This window comes from Hakea prostrata, chromosome 9 (assembly GCF_041222555.1).
Source record: "Hakea prostrata isolate BN-2017 chromosome 9, UWA_Hpros_2, whole genome shotgun sequence".
Taxonomy (NCBI): Eukaryota; Viridiplantae; Streptophyta; class Magnoliopsida; order Proteales; family Proteaceae; genus Hakea; species Hakea prostrata.
The window spans coordinates 41,099,665-41,115,013 of NC_142608.1; the positions used below are offsets into that span (position 1 = coordinate 41,099,665).

General features: G+C 41.4%; 1 protein-coding gene across 1 annotated transcript; it reads right to left on the bottom strand.

The window, feature by feature from the left end:
* Positions 1 to 1,458: 1,458 nt before the first annotated feature.
* Positions 1,459 to 8,368, bottom strand: LOC149005239 (potassium channel KAT3-like). Its single transcript, XM_089168295.1, is given in 12 exon segments — positions 1,459 to 2,257; positions 2,606 to 3,014; positions 3,016 to 3,336; positions 3,499 to 3,684; positions 3,765 to 3,797; positions 5,542 to 5,640; positions 6,079 to 6,318; positions 6,602 to 6,919; positions 7,030 to 7,087; positions 7,185 to 7,340; positions 7,466 to 7,681; positions 7,775 to 8,368. Coding segments are annotated over 12 exon segments (2,352 nt in total). The 5' UTR covers positions 7,948 to 8,368; the 3' UTR covers positions 1,459 to 2,114.
* Positions 8,369 to 15,349: the final 6,981 nt, after the last annotated feature.

The following is a 15,349-nucleotide window of genomic DNA, read 5'->3' on the forward strand; positions in this document are numbered from 1 at the left end:
GTTGCTGGGTTTAGACACTTCTTCTCCATCATCTCTCTTTCTCCCTTGCTTCTTCTGAACCGGTTCTGGTGCAATACAAGTAGAACCCCTAGGAAACTGAAAGAGTGAAAGCGTTAGGAAAGGAAGTAACCTAACTAGCTACTAAGAATACAATTTCCTCTCAATGGTGACTAACTAACATGAATATACAACCCGGCTCGATAACTTCTAGTAACTTTTAACTGACTCATCGGTGGTATACTGGTCCCTCACTGAGGTCACTGTGTGATAAATATGCCATACTGTTCACAGCCAGGTTTTTAGCCAAACTGCGAGCCTGCTTTCTTTTTGGCTTGTGGCACCTGCTTTCTTCTCCCTCTTGGTCTCATGAATTACACTGACAACCTGCCTTTGATCTTTTCTGCCTTTCAGTTGGGATTTTTTGTGATAGATATAGTAACTTGTGGCATCTTTCCACTTCATCTCCATCTGGTGACGTGGACCGAAATAATTTGTGGTTGTATTTCCTCAAACATAAATTTAAATGTTATAATATATTACGTACCTTAAAAGTATTACTCGAAAATTAGGTATCACAGGTGTAAAGCTCTTTTGTTTCTTCACTCCTCTATTCTACTGTTAAAGTATAAACTCATACAGCATCTTAATGCCTATCCAGGTATGTTTCCTTTCAGGAACTCTGGTGTTTGCTGAGTTGAATTCCAGTACCAATGTTGCGATTCTCAGTTGATTGTATTAGATTTAGGTGAATGTGAACTTAAGTTAATGCACTATCCTTGCCTACTCCCATTCTGGTAGGATACAGTTGCATATACTTAGTTGGACTTTGAGGGGCCTGGTGCAACAATCATGGGCTTGAGTCTGGAAAAGCCTCTGTGCAAACAAGGGGTAAGGCTGATTACAGTATGACCCTCCCCTGACCATGCAGTAACCAGAGCCTATCAACTGTGTATGTCCCTTTATTAGCTTACTTGTCCAATGATTGAGTATTGATACAGGTAGATTCTAAATGAGGCCTTGATGGAGGAAACAAGAGTTCTATACATGTGGATGATATAATAACTATACCTGCTGAGTGTTGATTGCCAGTCTTTTGCATCCAGAAACTGTTGAATCATTATTTGATTTGTATTGCATTACAGAAAATCCAAAGTATGCTTAAAATTTCTTCCTTAATGAAAATGATTTCCCTTTTAGATGGTGGACCTTGGCTCAGCCGTAAGGTTGTCCACTGCTACCCAGTGAATCTAGGTTTCAGAAGGAAAACAACTTCTCAACAAAGTTACAGCTGCTTACATTATTACCCTCCGCAGATCTTAGCAATGTTTGAATTCTACTTTTCATAGACCACCAGTTAGTAGTTATTTTAATTTTCTTTTCATCTGCCATTTAAAACATTCGAGTGCCTTTAGCCTTTGCAGATCTTGTGAATTAAGCTGTCAAATCTTTGAGGCATTTGAAAAATGTATGAAGATTGATTCTGGGCCTATAGTTGTGTAGATGCTTTTACCCATCTTCCTCCTCAAACAAGAGACAAGATGGATACCTTCTTGCTGAAGACATTGAGTTATTTATATTATCTGTTCAGCGACAACTGTGTTATTCCTATGGATAAGTTTGTTTTTAACACAGAATCTCACCCTTTGCCCATCAAAAGCCCAGCAAAAAAGGGATGACTTATCGGTCACGATTGTTTATTTATCATGGAAAATAAAGCATGCAAGGATTTGAAGGTATCCTGGGTGGGCAAACTGAATCAGTTTCCTTTGATGTCATGGAGGCATTCTTACATGCTTTCTCTGTCAAGATTGTCTATGCATAGATTGACACTGGTGATGTGGTAAAGTGGCATTACAGTGACTACAGTGGCAAAAGCTCTTGATTTCTCTACTCTGACTTCTTTCCAGTGTGTTGATATTTCTGTATGCCTCCCCCACTGCCCTCCCAAAAATTCTCCCCGTCCCACCATGTGGGAGTTAAGTGGTGTCAAATGTGACTTTTGTCCAATATACTAGTTTCATTCCTAGCTTTGAACAATGAGCTTTATTTGACTTTCACAATCTATTATTCTCATTCTGAGTTGCCTCAATTCACAGATCATCTCCAGCTTCATGTTAAGGTAAATCAGTACCGAAATCTTCACTCTTATCATGAATGAGAAACAAATGATCCCCATCTCGGATGACGCTTATGTCATCGATTTCTGCATTATCTGCATTAATGATTTTTGTAGGATGACAACCTGCAAACTTTTGACCTGCATTTTACAAGGTACTGGTAAGAGACAGGCAAAAATCAAGCAATAAATGCTCTTCATTTTCGGTGTTTAACTAGTCCATATCTATGGTGAGAATGTTGCAGCACAAGGGTTAGTTCTTTATCCATTTTCTCCTAAATGCAGTTATATTGATTTCAACTGATGATGCTTTAGCTAATCTATGGAGAAGGTGCGAATATTGCAGGATCAAGCTAAGGGAAGTTCGTTCTTTTCCTATTCTCGATTTTGCTTAAATGCATTTATGTGGATGAGTTTATTTTTACTAATATGCTTCCCCTTAGTTTGTAGGTGAACCAGCAATGCTCATAGATATCAAATCCAACTTACCAGAAATTCTGAGTAGCTCTTCTAATGAATCAGGAAGTACTACTAATTTTCCAAGCTGCTGTTTTGATGAACTCTCTTGTGGAAAGTTCATGTGGATTGTCACTCTTCTGTCGGTCAATTTCGCGACTGTATTGTCACTTGGAGAATAATAGCTTCCTGGAGTGAACTTTGGTGGTACCTTTCCAAAATGCGAGTTTGTGAAATTTGGCAAGTTTTGGCAGTAGCTTCTTTGGTTACTTCCTCTGTAAGTTGTGCTTTCTGTGTCAATGAAATCTATCTCATGGTCACCTGGACATTTGTTTTGGTTTTGGTCGCATTGTAAGAGGTCATAGATGCTTTTATGCCCTTTCTTTTCTGCCAAGGCTTTTGGTGTCCACCCCATTGCATCTGGTTTGTTTACATTTGCCCCCACCCTGTAGCAGAATCTTAATCATTTCAGGATGCCCCTTGCAGACAGCAACATGAAGAGGTGTTCGGCCATCTGCATCTGTAGAGTTCACATCAGCTCCTTGTCTAATAAGATCATAAACTGTGTCTGTTTTTCTGTGCTTTGTAGCTTCCAATATTCCCATTTCCATTCCTCTAATTGCTGAATCTCCATGTGGATAATTTTCTTGATATCCCACTTGAGAACCAAATCCTAGCTTTCTTGGGTCTTGCCATTCTTTGAGGATAATACCTGGATCCCTAGGTGCGTCTGCAAACCCTAGTCTTTCCATCCCATTATACTTCTGGAAGAAAATGGAATGCAGAACCATTAGCATTATTGCTTGTCCCACTAGACACACAAAAATATATAAATGGTTACCTGGAAAAAGATTGTTCATGATCATTTTCTCATCCTCTATCTTACCAACAAATATACAAACACACACAAATACATAAATGGTTACTTGGAAAAGGTTGTTCATGATCATCTCCCCATCCTCTGTATTTGCCTGAATTACGTTCATTAGTGAATTCCTGTTTAGCCGTAAAATCTGAGAAAGCTCAGTTGTGCGAACAGTAAATGGCTGTGGCCTGTAACATAAAGCTGCTATCTCCCCAAACATTTCCCCTGCAACTACCTTTCCATGAACCTGCATGGGATACAGAGGAAGTTTCTTAACTTAGGTTATTTTCTCCTAACAAATATGTCATTAATGAAGGCAATACATACTTGGTCACGCCCATCAATATTTGCTATCAAATTCTGCAACCAAAGAAGAGCAACTACATTAGATAGGTCATCTTTAGCATTCTAGATTTCTGTAGCATCTTTATGGCAAGTCAAGGAGTAAGTGATGAGTTTCCTAGTGGAGAAGAGTGAACAGGGCTGTTTCAGTATATGTTGGTGCAAGTGTTCTGAGACCTGGTTTGGTCCTTCCAGTTAGTCGGTGGCATCATCACCAATCACTTCAACAAGTTGATCAATCACATGTTTCTCCTGAAGAAAAAATGTTGATCAACCTCAACCTGTCTTTCCTTCAAATCTGTTGACTGACTTGTCACTGACTAGAATGACCCAGATATTTGAGCAACTAAACCAGGACAGTCAAACCCTTAAAACCCATGTAGATAATTTTTTGTCAACTAGTTCCCAACATGACAGCTTTACTTGTGCTACAATATAGTAATGCAGACCTACTTAAGTTTCGCCATTGCAACCTGTTGGTTGTGGGATCAGAACTGTTACAATCTACTTATTCCCCATCCTCACAAACCCAAAAAAGGAACTGTTACAATCTGGTAGTTGAACCTTGGTGACTTGCTGACTCGGCACCTGCTATGTAAAGGATGTTAGTTGGCCTGGTCTCAGAACATCAACTTAAACGCTATGTGGAACATGCATGGTTCCATGGTGTTTACTTTAATTTTGTATTGTATGGCAACTATGAGAAGGCCTGGGTCAAGGTGGTCCAATATTAGGCATATCAGACCTTGCCATTAGGATGGGCCAGGGAGGGTTCCTATTGAACCTACTCCATTGCCATCCCTATTTTGGATACATTCTATGGGGGCGGTTCTCAATTCTCTATATATAGTATGCCAAAGTCACTAAAAAGGACCTAGGTGCTTAGGTGACTTGGACAACAGGTAGGGAACGGTAGGTGAGACTTCTGCATCATACGGCTCTTTCCCAAGCTTCCGTCGTCGGCCCTTGTCATTAGACCACTATCTATAGTGTCTGACTCTATTGGTCATAGTTCCTTGCTGTTGCGGCCGGTGCTCGTTTGCGCGCGCGCGAACCAACCCAACAAAGAAGGAAAGGATGCCTTTTGGGAGTTTGAGAATGATTCGAGCCGTATGAAGGAAACTCCTACGTACAGTTTGTTTTGGGGGGAAGGAGCCTGACAGGGTTCCCCTCACTGAATTGGCCCGGGCCTAAGTGAAAGTGAAGTGGTGGGCCTACCCATCCCAACCAGGGGTGAGGCGGGGAATTAAATGGACTATGCAAGATCCAAGATCCACACTGTCCCCAACATATAAACCAGATTTGAATTTAGGCTTGCAATGGTTTTATAGATTGATCTGAGCAGGTTGATTATATGAGATACCATTTATATGGATCTTGACTAATTATGTCTTCATGATTCATATATGTTTGATGTACCCATTGTATGAAGATAATCTGGGATCTGAATTTAGGGTCGAAGCAGTTTTACAATTTGATATGGATCGATCTAGATTGATCAAGATTCACATAGGGTTTATATACTGATCATATGCAGATAAGGATTTAGGTGCAACCCACAACCTGTTCATATTTAGGATCCATTAGGATTTGGATTTCGTATGGACTTCCGTTGTGTGAAATCTTGGCAGGGCTTTGCTAGCGGTTATTTTGATGGACTGTGTTGGTCTAGTTTTACTCTATGCCATTTGTACCCTAGCAGCTAGTTCTGTCACTAAGATCAACATTCATGTGAAATCTGTTTATATTTAAGCTTACTTACCACTGCTCCGGAAACCAGTATATAAAGATCTGTTGGGGCTTCATTCTGCAGAATCACGTCCTCCTTTGGTGGAAAATACTCGGCCTCCATTTCTGAAACCTTACCATGGAAGAACAATAGTGTATCAGTATTCTTGAAATTTTGCTAGGATTTGATGCACGCCTTTAAAAAGACAAATTAATTGCTATCGGTTGTGATGGGTTACCCCCTCTCCCCCCCTCCCAAAAATAAAATAAAATAAAATAAAGTAAAATAAAATAAAAGTGATCGGCTGATAACTCATGTTGCAATGTTGCAATCCGTGAAAAAAAATATTTGTCCAGGGGGCAGGGGGTTGTGTGGACGGTTTAAGGGGGAGGTAATCTTGGGGGACAAGGTGAAGACAAGAGAGTCAACCCATGACCTTTTGAGGCCTAAACTCTGTTGGCAAGGTACTAAGGAACCATGTTAACAGTTTGTCTTTAAGATTGAAATTTTTAGCTCCTCCCTACTCCAAGTTCCAACCTGCCCCCTATCAGAGAGTATGTGAAGTCATACCAGTTGAAAAAGGAACTCATGGGACACTCCTTGGAAAATATAAGCTTTTTGTATGATAGGAAAGAAGAGATGGTGTGCTATGCTTGAACGAATGGCCTTTGGCAGACTATTCAAGGTCTCTTGTTGTTTCAGCCCTTCTGTTTTGAACTTGAGGCATAAGTGGGACAACATTTGATCCTGTATGCATTGGGGCAACTGGTTCCGTGCTGCAAATTCAGAAGCAGCTCGGACTTTATCTCTCTGCAGCATCAAAAGAATGGGCTGTTTAGTGCATTCTTAAACCACACACATTTATCTGACAAGAAGTATGGAAAGTAATGTCAAATAGATTAGAACTCAATGTTGAATTGCTGTTGAAGTGATGCTTTTGTGTTTTCTAGATCTTATTAATAGTATTTGTTTCATCAATAGATCATTACTGCTTTTTGGGTTACCAATTTGTTTAAATATGTGCAACTTTAATATGAATGAACAGAGAAAGCTACGAAATGGGAAAAACAAAATGTCTTTAGATAGACCATACAAAACTTCTGGTGCGACTGGTCCATTGTACGACAAGGTTTGTCATATTCCCAATGAGGTAAGCTGTCAATCCCAAGTTGAATAGCATGTAGAAGATATCAAACAACATCTCCCTTGGGTTCTCAGCATGCAAGTCACCATAACCAGTTGTAGTTAGAGTTGTGATCGACCAGTAGATTGCAGTTATGTATCTATTCCACAGATTCTCTTCTTTGAAATTTGGCAGTACTGCACCAATCCAGGTTCTTTTCGGGTTTGGGTATCTGTCTGCTATGAGGTAGTTAATGCATCCAGCACAGTGTACTGTAAAGAGAGTCACCTGCAGTTGAATTAAGGGGAAATCATGTGTAATGTTGATGGGGCTGATGGAAGTAACTATGACAATAAAAAGTGGAAAAAGACAGGTAAAAAAATGTTTTGTATGCTAACCGAGATGAGTTTTGTACACCGAGTCCAGAAATAGTCGAACCGGATGTCCTTCTCTAGTCTGAAGCAAAGGAAACTGGCTTAATAAATTTCTTTCTTCCATCAACACATTTGAAATTTGGGAAAAAAAAAGTGAAGATTTTAAATTGGTGTTAAACCTTGCAAACAGGGAACTGACCCGTCGGAGACGCCAGAGTCTGAGCATATTGAGTGCTTTAAAACCAAGACCGCTGCTGTGATTTGTGAACAGTAGGCTGAGAGGTTGAATTGGTGCTGTTGAACTGATGTCAAAAATGAACCAGGTCGATATATACCTGTGCATGAGTTTAGATTGTTTCAAGTCCTTATTCATCAATAGAACCAAGTTAAGTCAGCTAAGGTGCAACATATATGAAACAAAGTAAACTATGAGCTGGATTGATGTGGAGAATACATTGACCTGATTGCAATTTTCTTGGGTTCATCAACCAGAAGATAAGATTGGTGGTCAATATATGCAATGAAGAAGGTCAAGATGATATCAATGGCAAAGAAGCCATTGACAATATTATCTATGATGAACAGTGTGTCTTGCTTGTAACTTAGGAAGGCAAACTCAAACGGGCAGATCCAAGCCGAGTAAATGACGAGAACAATGAGAAACATGTCCCAGGCCCTGAAATGATGAGAAACTGATAAGCAATGGTCTTCCATAAATGCTTAAGAAAATAACAACGATCAAACTGTGAAGGATGTATAGGATTGTGACCTATAGCGGGGATTGAAAGGAGAAATGATATGTCTTCTAAGCTTGGTTTGTTGGTGAATCCTGGCGCCAAGGGATGGCAAGAGATCACTGGAGAAGAAGCCATGGCTGCCACTCTCCATGTGGAACTCATATCGACAAAGGCGGCGTAAGAAAGATGTGCAAGAAAATGACATGGCGGTTCAACTCTCCAAAGGCAACCCTATTACTAGTGAGGAGCTCAGAGGCTGCTGTAAAACTTTTCGTTGGTAAGGCTTGGGGGAGTAGTTATATATAGCAAAGCTGGTGACAGGGGGTTAGGCTTCATTTCTTTTGCTTTGAATGTGATCCAAGTAATTAAACAAAAAAACTTGGATTGGTGTTACCCTCTGTTTGAACAAAAATGGCAAGAATGAAATGAAGGAACAAGAAGGAAAAGAAGAGTGCTAGAAAAATCAAGACTCCAGGGTTGATTTGAAGAGAAAATACCCCAAGAGTGAGAGACAAAAAGCTTTTAGAAATGCAATTGCAGAGATATTTTGAGTGTGAAAAGGTTTACAGAATGGCGTTGGGTGCTTCATAATCTGCAAAAATATGGCTTTGTAAGTCCTTTACGCATTTAGTTTTCATCTGCATGTCTAGAAAGATTATCTTTTTATTTTTATTTTTATTTTCCTCTCTCCTCTTTAAAAGCCCAAAAATAAATGAGACCAGGTATCCCAGATAACCCTTCTTTCCTGGAAAGTGCAGTGGGGTCACGGGTGCCACGTGGACCAATAAAAATGGGGTTTTGAGGAAATTCAAAACCCAAATCAGTTTCAATCAACTCTGTATACGTCTTGTTTAGTAAAAGCCAATGATGCATATGCAACGCAAGCATGACCATACAAGCTGTGGGAAACGTTTCACACCATAAACCAGATCATCCCTTTCTGATGTGTTGGTCACTACTCACTACTTACATACGATAATAGCACGGTCATGCGCATGGAAATTGTGGCATCTGCTTCCTTTTATCTCTTTCCAAGCTCTTATTATTAGAGAGACCACTGAACTGCATTCTGCATTCTGCATTCTGCATTCTGCATTCTGCATTCTGCATTCACCTCAGGTTGGGCTCCTCTCTGGCACAGCACGATGTCAGCAACTCCTCTTCACCTCAGGTTGGGCTCCTCTCTGGCACAGCACGATGTCCTAGATGGTCCCGTCAGCCCCACATAATGTTTTGGATTGTGCAGAAACCCATGAGGATAGATGATAACAATACCCTGATTCCCCGTCACTATACATCCGCTTGGGGGTTTCGTTACTTTTGTCAATGTTCAGAAATTCAGAGAGTTTCACCTGAATGTGTGGTGTAGAGCCATCAGGGTAGTCACGTTTTCTACCCTCGAGGGTAGAGATCCCAATTTCATCAGATGTGTGCAGAACACCTGGCCCAAGAGCCCAACCCCCTATTTTGTGGGTAGGTGAAATTTTCCAAAATAAATATGACAAACTGAGACAATAGGAGCCGATGTTGGATGATTTCACGGCTTATAGCTACCTTAGAATTAAGAGTAAGATTTTCTTGTCCAAGTATGGACAAAGAAAACGACAGAAGAAACCCAGTTAAATCTTATTATCTTATTTACTTTACATAGTCAGAGCCAAGATGTGGGGAAGATTTACGGTTTGTCCTTTATACTTGGTATTAGCTAAACTATTATTGTCACAAAGCTCTATTATTTTCTAAATGTGTCAAGACACATTTACACTTGCTCAACCACATAAATAGACAATATGTCGATTCGAATATTTAGGTAGGGGGAAGGTGGTTTAGATTAATTATGTATCAAATTTCAAAATCTAATTCAATCAAATATCGATGATTCTGTCAACATTAATCCCATGTATGCTTACCCAAAAAAAAAAACAAAAAATGGTTTATTTGTATGCCAATGCATACAAGATATTCATTCATGTACGTTCTCTGAAATTGTAAAAGAGTTGGTTAAGATTTTTCTTGTGATTTTCTGGAACATCACTAAGCACATCATATTTATCCTGTTAACCTCATGTTCCTCAAGGTGCATTATTGAAAGGTCCAACTTGCTGTAGATTAAATGTTGTAACTAGTGTACAAGTCTCCCGTATTACTTGTGAAAATTGCGTTATTATAATTTGCATTAATATAAGTTTTCCCATTTTAAGTTGTGGCTCAACACCTTGATCCCCTTAAATAGATGATAAAGCCATTTGGGAGATCGAGTGAGTCCCCATTGACCCAACTCTCACTGAATCCATTGGTTGGGGTTAGTTTCATTAAACTTGTAACCAAAGAAATAGTTAAGTGTCTCAGTCATGTATTTGGTCATGAAAGATGAAACTAGCAATGGGTGGGTGGGTGAGTCTAGCTAGCTGTATTGCTTGGTGGACCATTCCCACTTGACATGTGAGAGGGAAATGGAATTCTCGTGAGTTTCACTTGGCAGTAGTGAGAAAGAACCTAGTGGTCCTCTTTTAAGTTTGTGCTGTTTCCTCAATGAGGTTTTTAAAGCCTTCTTAACTTCCTCATATGTGGTCCTTTTGTATTATTGAGTAAATGTTCCAGACTCTTCCAAAGATCACGAGCCAAATCTGATGTGAATCTTTTGTAGATTCCATGGCTTCTTATTATGACTTTATGATGATAAGGTTTGTGAGTTACATTGTTTACATCTTATGAGTATTACATGGACTAACACTTGTACTATTATGTGGCAAATAAATATAGGTCTCATGTTGTCGTTGGAGGAGTTGTGTTCACTGACGAAGAATTGTCTTCTAGTGCAACTAACATTTTATAACCGAGCAAGAAATTGCTGTTTGGGTTGCACCAGCAGAGACAAAAATAGATGCATCAACATGATTAGTTTTTGTTTTACGAGGGATTGGTGGTAATTTTGCATGTTCCAATGTTTGAGCATAGTAATTACCTTGCTAACACTTTTTTAACTGATACGTCACAGTTATATTGCTGCTGCTCCCGACTAAACCTCCTCTCGTTCTGAAGACTATGAGTCCTGCAAGAAAGGTTAGACGCGGGCCGGCTAAAATACCGGGCAACCGCCTCCGATGGGTTAGTCGACAAGTGAACAAGTTAAGGTTCCGTGCAAGAATTACACAAGACTATGTTCAGAATGTATTGGATGCTTACCGGAGGGATATGTCCTTATTTTTATACTGTAAGTGTTACCTTTTCCGTATTTGGTAAGTTTACCCAACGAGAGCTGTTGTTTCTCCTGGGATTATGCCTCCTTGTTGATGGTCCCGCTTGATCGGTTACTAAGTTGACCTTCCCAATCGAGTGTGGCTACCATACAAGTCCAGCGTACGTTACGCCTTTAATCAAGCTGGTCGGTATCTCTCCCAACTACATGGCATGTGGAGCCCCGACCGGGTCTAACCCAGTCGGGTAGGAATCTTCCATATCACAAGCCCCCTATCCCGAACGTTGTTTACATTGTGTGGGATAGCAAGGAAGCTAAACCGTCGAGTGTATTTGACTTTCTCGATCCCTAATTTGAATGGGTCTTCTTCATGCGATACCATCTCATAACCTGCCAAGTTTCTGAGAGAGTACTGACTATCCATGATTGAGGAAACTGTAGGTGAACACCCCGAGGACAGTCATATGTAATTTAGAGAGAGCTAGGTTAAGAGTGAGAGATGTATCTATGGCTGGAAATTGCATGTTGTCCCATGTCATATGTCCCGATCAGGTAGTCAGTTTGGGTGTTCCCGGGCTTATTGATAAGCATGCATTTACCATTATTTATTTGATTTAATTCCCCATACTTAATTAATTAAAGAGAGCTAATTGAGTATTTTTGTGTATTTTTCAGGAATAAGGTGATTTTGGATATTAAAGATAATATGGAGTAAAGTTGGCAAATATATTAGATATTTTGGATTTTAAATCATGGCATTCAATCTTGCTGCCCAAGAAATCATGAAAGGGAGATCTTAGCCAAATTGGAAATAGGTGGAGGTCTAAGGAACAAAATTGGTAATAAATCTGAAAATCGGGTAAACAGACCTACCTTCGGTATTTTGGGCATATCTCTCTCGTATAAGCTTGGATTGTGGTGATTCAAGATGCTATGGAACTATATTGAAAATATCTACAACTTTCTAGCTTTGAGTTTTCCCAAAATCCAAACGAATAAAGGTCAAATATACGGGTAAAGAGAGGGGATTCATTGTGTGCGGGACACATAAAAGAGAAGCCAACCACAGAGAAGAGGAAAAGACGGCGAACGTGGCTCTCATCTCTCTCATTGTGTGAAGTTCCCGTATAACAGACAAAATCATCTTATCCCGAATGTTGCTTTAGTCGTTCAGGATTATAAGGGAGTTTTGTCGTCGGGCACATTTAATGCTTGGTGTGGAGTGACTAGCCGTTATGCTAACAATTTTTCTTGAAGCCCATGTCCAGTTCAGCCTTGCCACGTCAAACGACTAAGCTTATAGCCATTATGGCTACCTCGGGAAGACGAATCGTCTTCTTTCTTAAACCATCGATCATGTAATGTTGTAACCGTTTGATCAAGAAAAGTAATGCCTCATCCGGTAGTATAAATACTGCCCTTCCTTCTTTGTTTCAATCTACTGTTTTCGTTGCTCTCGACCAAGAATTTCTCCTGACTAAGCTTTGAGATCCTTCAACCTTTAAACAGTAAGTTCTTTTCTTCCAATCATGGCTCCGAAGAAACCTAGGGTGAGTTTGAGAGGTTTTAGGCATCAACCCAACATTCCCGTTCTGGTATATCGGGAAAGAAGACGTCGTCAGGGTGAGGGGTATGTGAGTGAGGGCGATAGTGATCAGATGAGAGGAGATAACCTAACCAGAGATTGTCTGAAAGATCTTCATGAGCAGCCCTCAGATGATGAGCGTACCCATACTTCTAGCGATAGTACTCCCGACGATGATCTTAGGGTCCTCGAGGAAATAGTTGAGATGAACCGTAGGGATAAGGAAATGCAAGCCGCTCGGGCCCAAGCCACGCAGGCTCAAGTGGATGATGTTCCTAGTGTTGAGCCTCGAGATACCTCAAGATGCCTCTGAGTCTGCCACTGCTTCTAATTCTGCCACCCCTTCTGCCCAAAGTGCTTTAAGGCCTGAATCTACGTCCACTTCTCGTGACCCTTCGGCTTCATCTTCCTGAGCCTACTTGAGGCCAGAGACTTCGGCCTCTTCTCAAGTCATTCTTTCCTGAAAGGGTCCACCCCGTCCGCCTTTCCAGCATCCTAGTGGTTTCCGGGGAACCATTCCTTGTAAGCCAGATAAGAGAACCTTAGATGAGGATGCTTTGGCATTGGCAAAGTCTCAGCCTCTAATTCCTTGGCATGTTGAATTAGTTCAATCCTCTTCGGGACCTGAGTTTTATGCTTGCTCTCTGTTTTCTGATGATTTAGAGAGGTTTATTTTTAGCTTCGATATTCCTGAGGGGTATGAAGTTGTTCTCCCGAAGGAGAACGAAAGGGTGACTAGTCCCCTGGAGGGTTTTTATTCTCTGTATTATGATGCCTTCATCGGGGGGCTTCGTCTTCCCTTGCACGATCTTTTTGTTGATTTCTTGAAGCATTACGCCATCAGCCCGACCAACTTGAGCCCGAACAGTTGGCGTATTATGATTGGCTTTGTTGGTTTCTGCTATGCCTTAGGTGTTTTCCCGACCGTTGGCTTGTTTCACCATTATTATTCTTTACACCCTCACTCCCAGTGTGGCTGGTTTTACATAGCAAAGAGGGTGTCTTCTTCTTTCCAAGGGAACTTCCTTGAGAAGGATTCTCTCCCGTCCACAACCAAGAAATGGAGAGAATTCTTCTTGTTCTTCAAACCTCCTTCTCCCAAGCCATTTCTTACAGAATTCTAGGAGAGGTCCAAGGATGATATTGACCTCTTGAATACCCCTGTCAGCCTGGATCCCGACGAAGAAGAAAGGGTTGGGATCATTAATCAGGTTGAGGGGGATGATTTTGTAATCCATGGTTATTCCATGGAGTATGTTCCGGTTCTTCAATTGTGGGGCTTTTCCCCAGGTAAGTTATTGTTTCAATTGACTTTACCTTGTATTCCGTTGTTCTGACCTAATTATATTTCTTTTTGTCTTGCAGTGGCTGCTAACATCCTGGATGAAGATCTTCTAGCCATGGCGACTGGGTCCATGGAGGAAGCCTGGAGGAGGAAACCTGCCTCTAAGTCTAAGGCTTCGGGTTCAGGCGCTCCTTCGGGCAAACCCCTGCCTCGGGGGATGTTCTGGCCAAGTCTTTTGTGGCCAAAGGCCAAACCTTTGTTACTGCAGCTAGGGCTGTAAAAAGCCGAAAGAGAAAAATCCCTCCCGGAGGAGAAAAAGGGATTATGGCAGAGAACCCTCGTCCCTCCCCGGCCAAGAAGGTTCGAATTTTTAGCCTCAACTTCGTGCCGGGCCTTCCACCACTCCTGCAGTTGTCGAGCTTAACTCGGTTTTTGGGGACCCGGGTTTTGCTAAACAGTGGGTCGAGGAAACCACTCTCCAAGCTGATCAGGAGTATCTGAGAAATCTCCCGAATAAAGAATTTTTTGCTGATGGATATAGGTATCCTTTCGTCCCGTCTGAATTTATTTTTTACTCTTTTGCCATCTATCTAATGTCTTTTCTTTAGGTATCTGGCCGGGGCAGCTCACGTCTTTGCCGAATCACTGAGTCGGGCTCATGACCAATCCGAGCAATTGAAGCTGGCTGAGCAGCTTCACCAAAAAGCCAATGTTGAATCTGCTCAGGCAAAGAAAGAGCTTGAGGTGACTCGGGAGAAACTCGCTGGCCTGAAAAAGGACAATGATGACCTTTCTAAAAGTAAAGGTAAATACAAAGGAAAGGTCAAGGAGCTCGAGAAGAAACTCGGGAAAGCTACCGAGGATTTGGCTGAGAAAAAAAGAGAAACATACAACTGGGTGAGGAACTCGAGGAGCTGAGGGCCAAGGGGCCTCAAAACTTTAAGAGGGAGGTGCTGGAGGAGTATTTTACAAGTAAAGAGTTTAAAGATTTGACTCTTGCTCTCTCTACTCCTGCCTTCAAGAGAGGGTTGCGACAGGCCTTTAGGTTTACCCTCGAGCAGATGTCGCTTCCCCATCCCGAGAAAATGCAGAAGATTTTGGACCCAAAGTTGTACGATGACCTTAAACTTCCTCAGCCAAAAGATCTTCCTGAGATCCCTGACTTCCCATATCCTGATCCTGCAGATTATATTGATCTTCCCGAGAAGAAACCTCAGGAGGAGGCCGAGGAGGAGGAAGTCGAGGATGAAACCGAGGATGAGGATGAGGGCGAGTCTGAGGATGAGGAGGATGGAGGACCCGAGAAATCTTAAGCTGAAGACGATGCCAGATGGTCCCCGACTGACACCATTGCTGACACTAACGTGTCGAATGAAGGTTTGGTCGAGCCATCCTTGAGGGTCGATTGAGGCATCCGGGACAGAATGCAAGTGACAATTCAAGATGGCCGTTAGCTTGTTAGTAAGTTCATGGCTTTCAATCGGCAAATGAATCTTGCTCTCGGCGACTGCAAAGAGTTCAAAGATGCTTTAGTATAT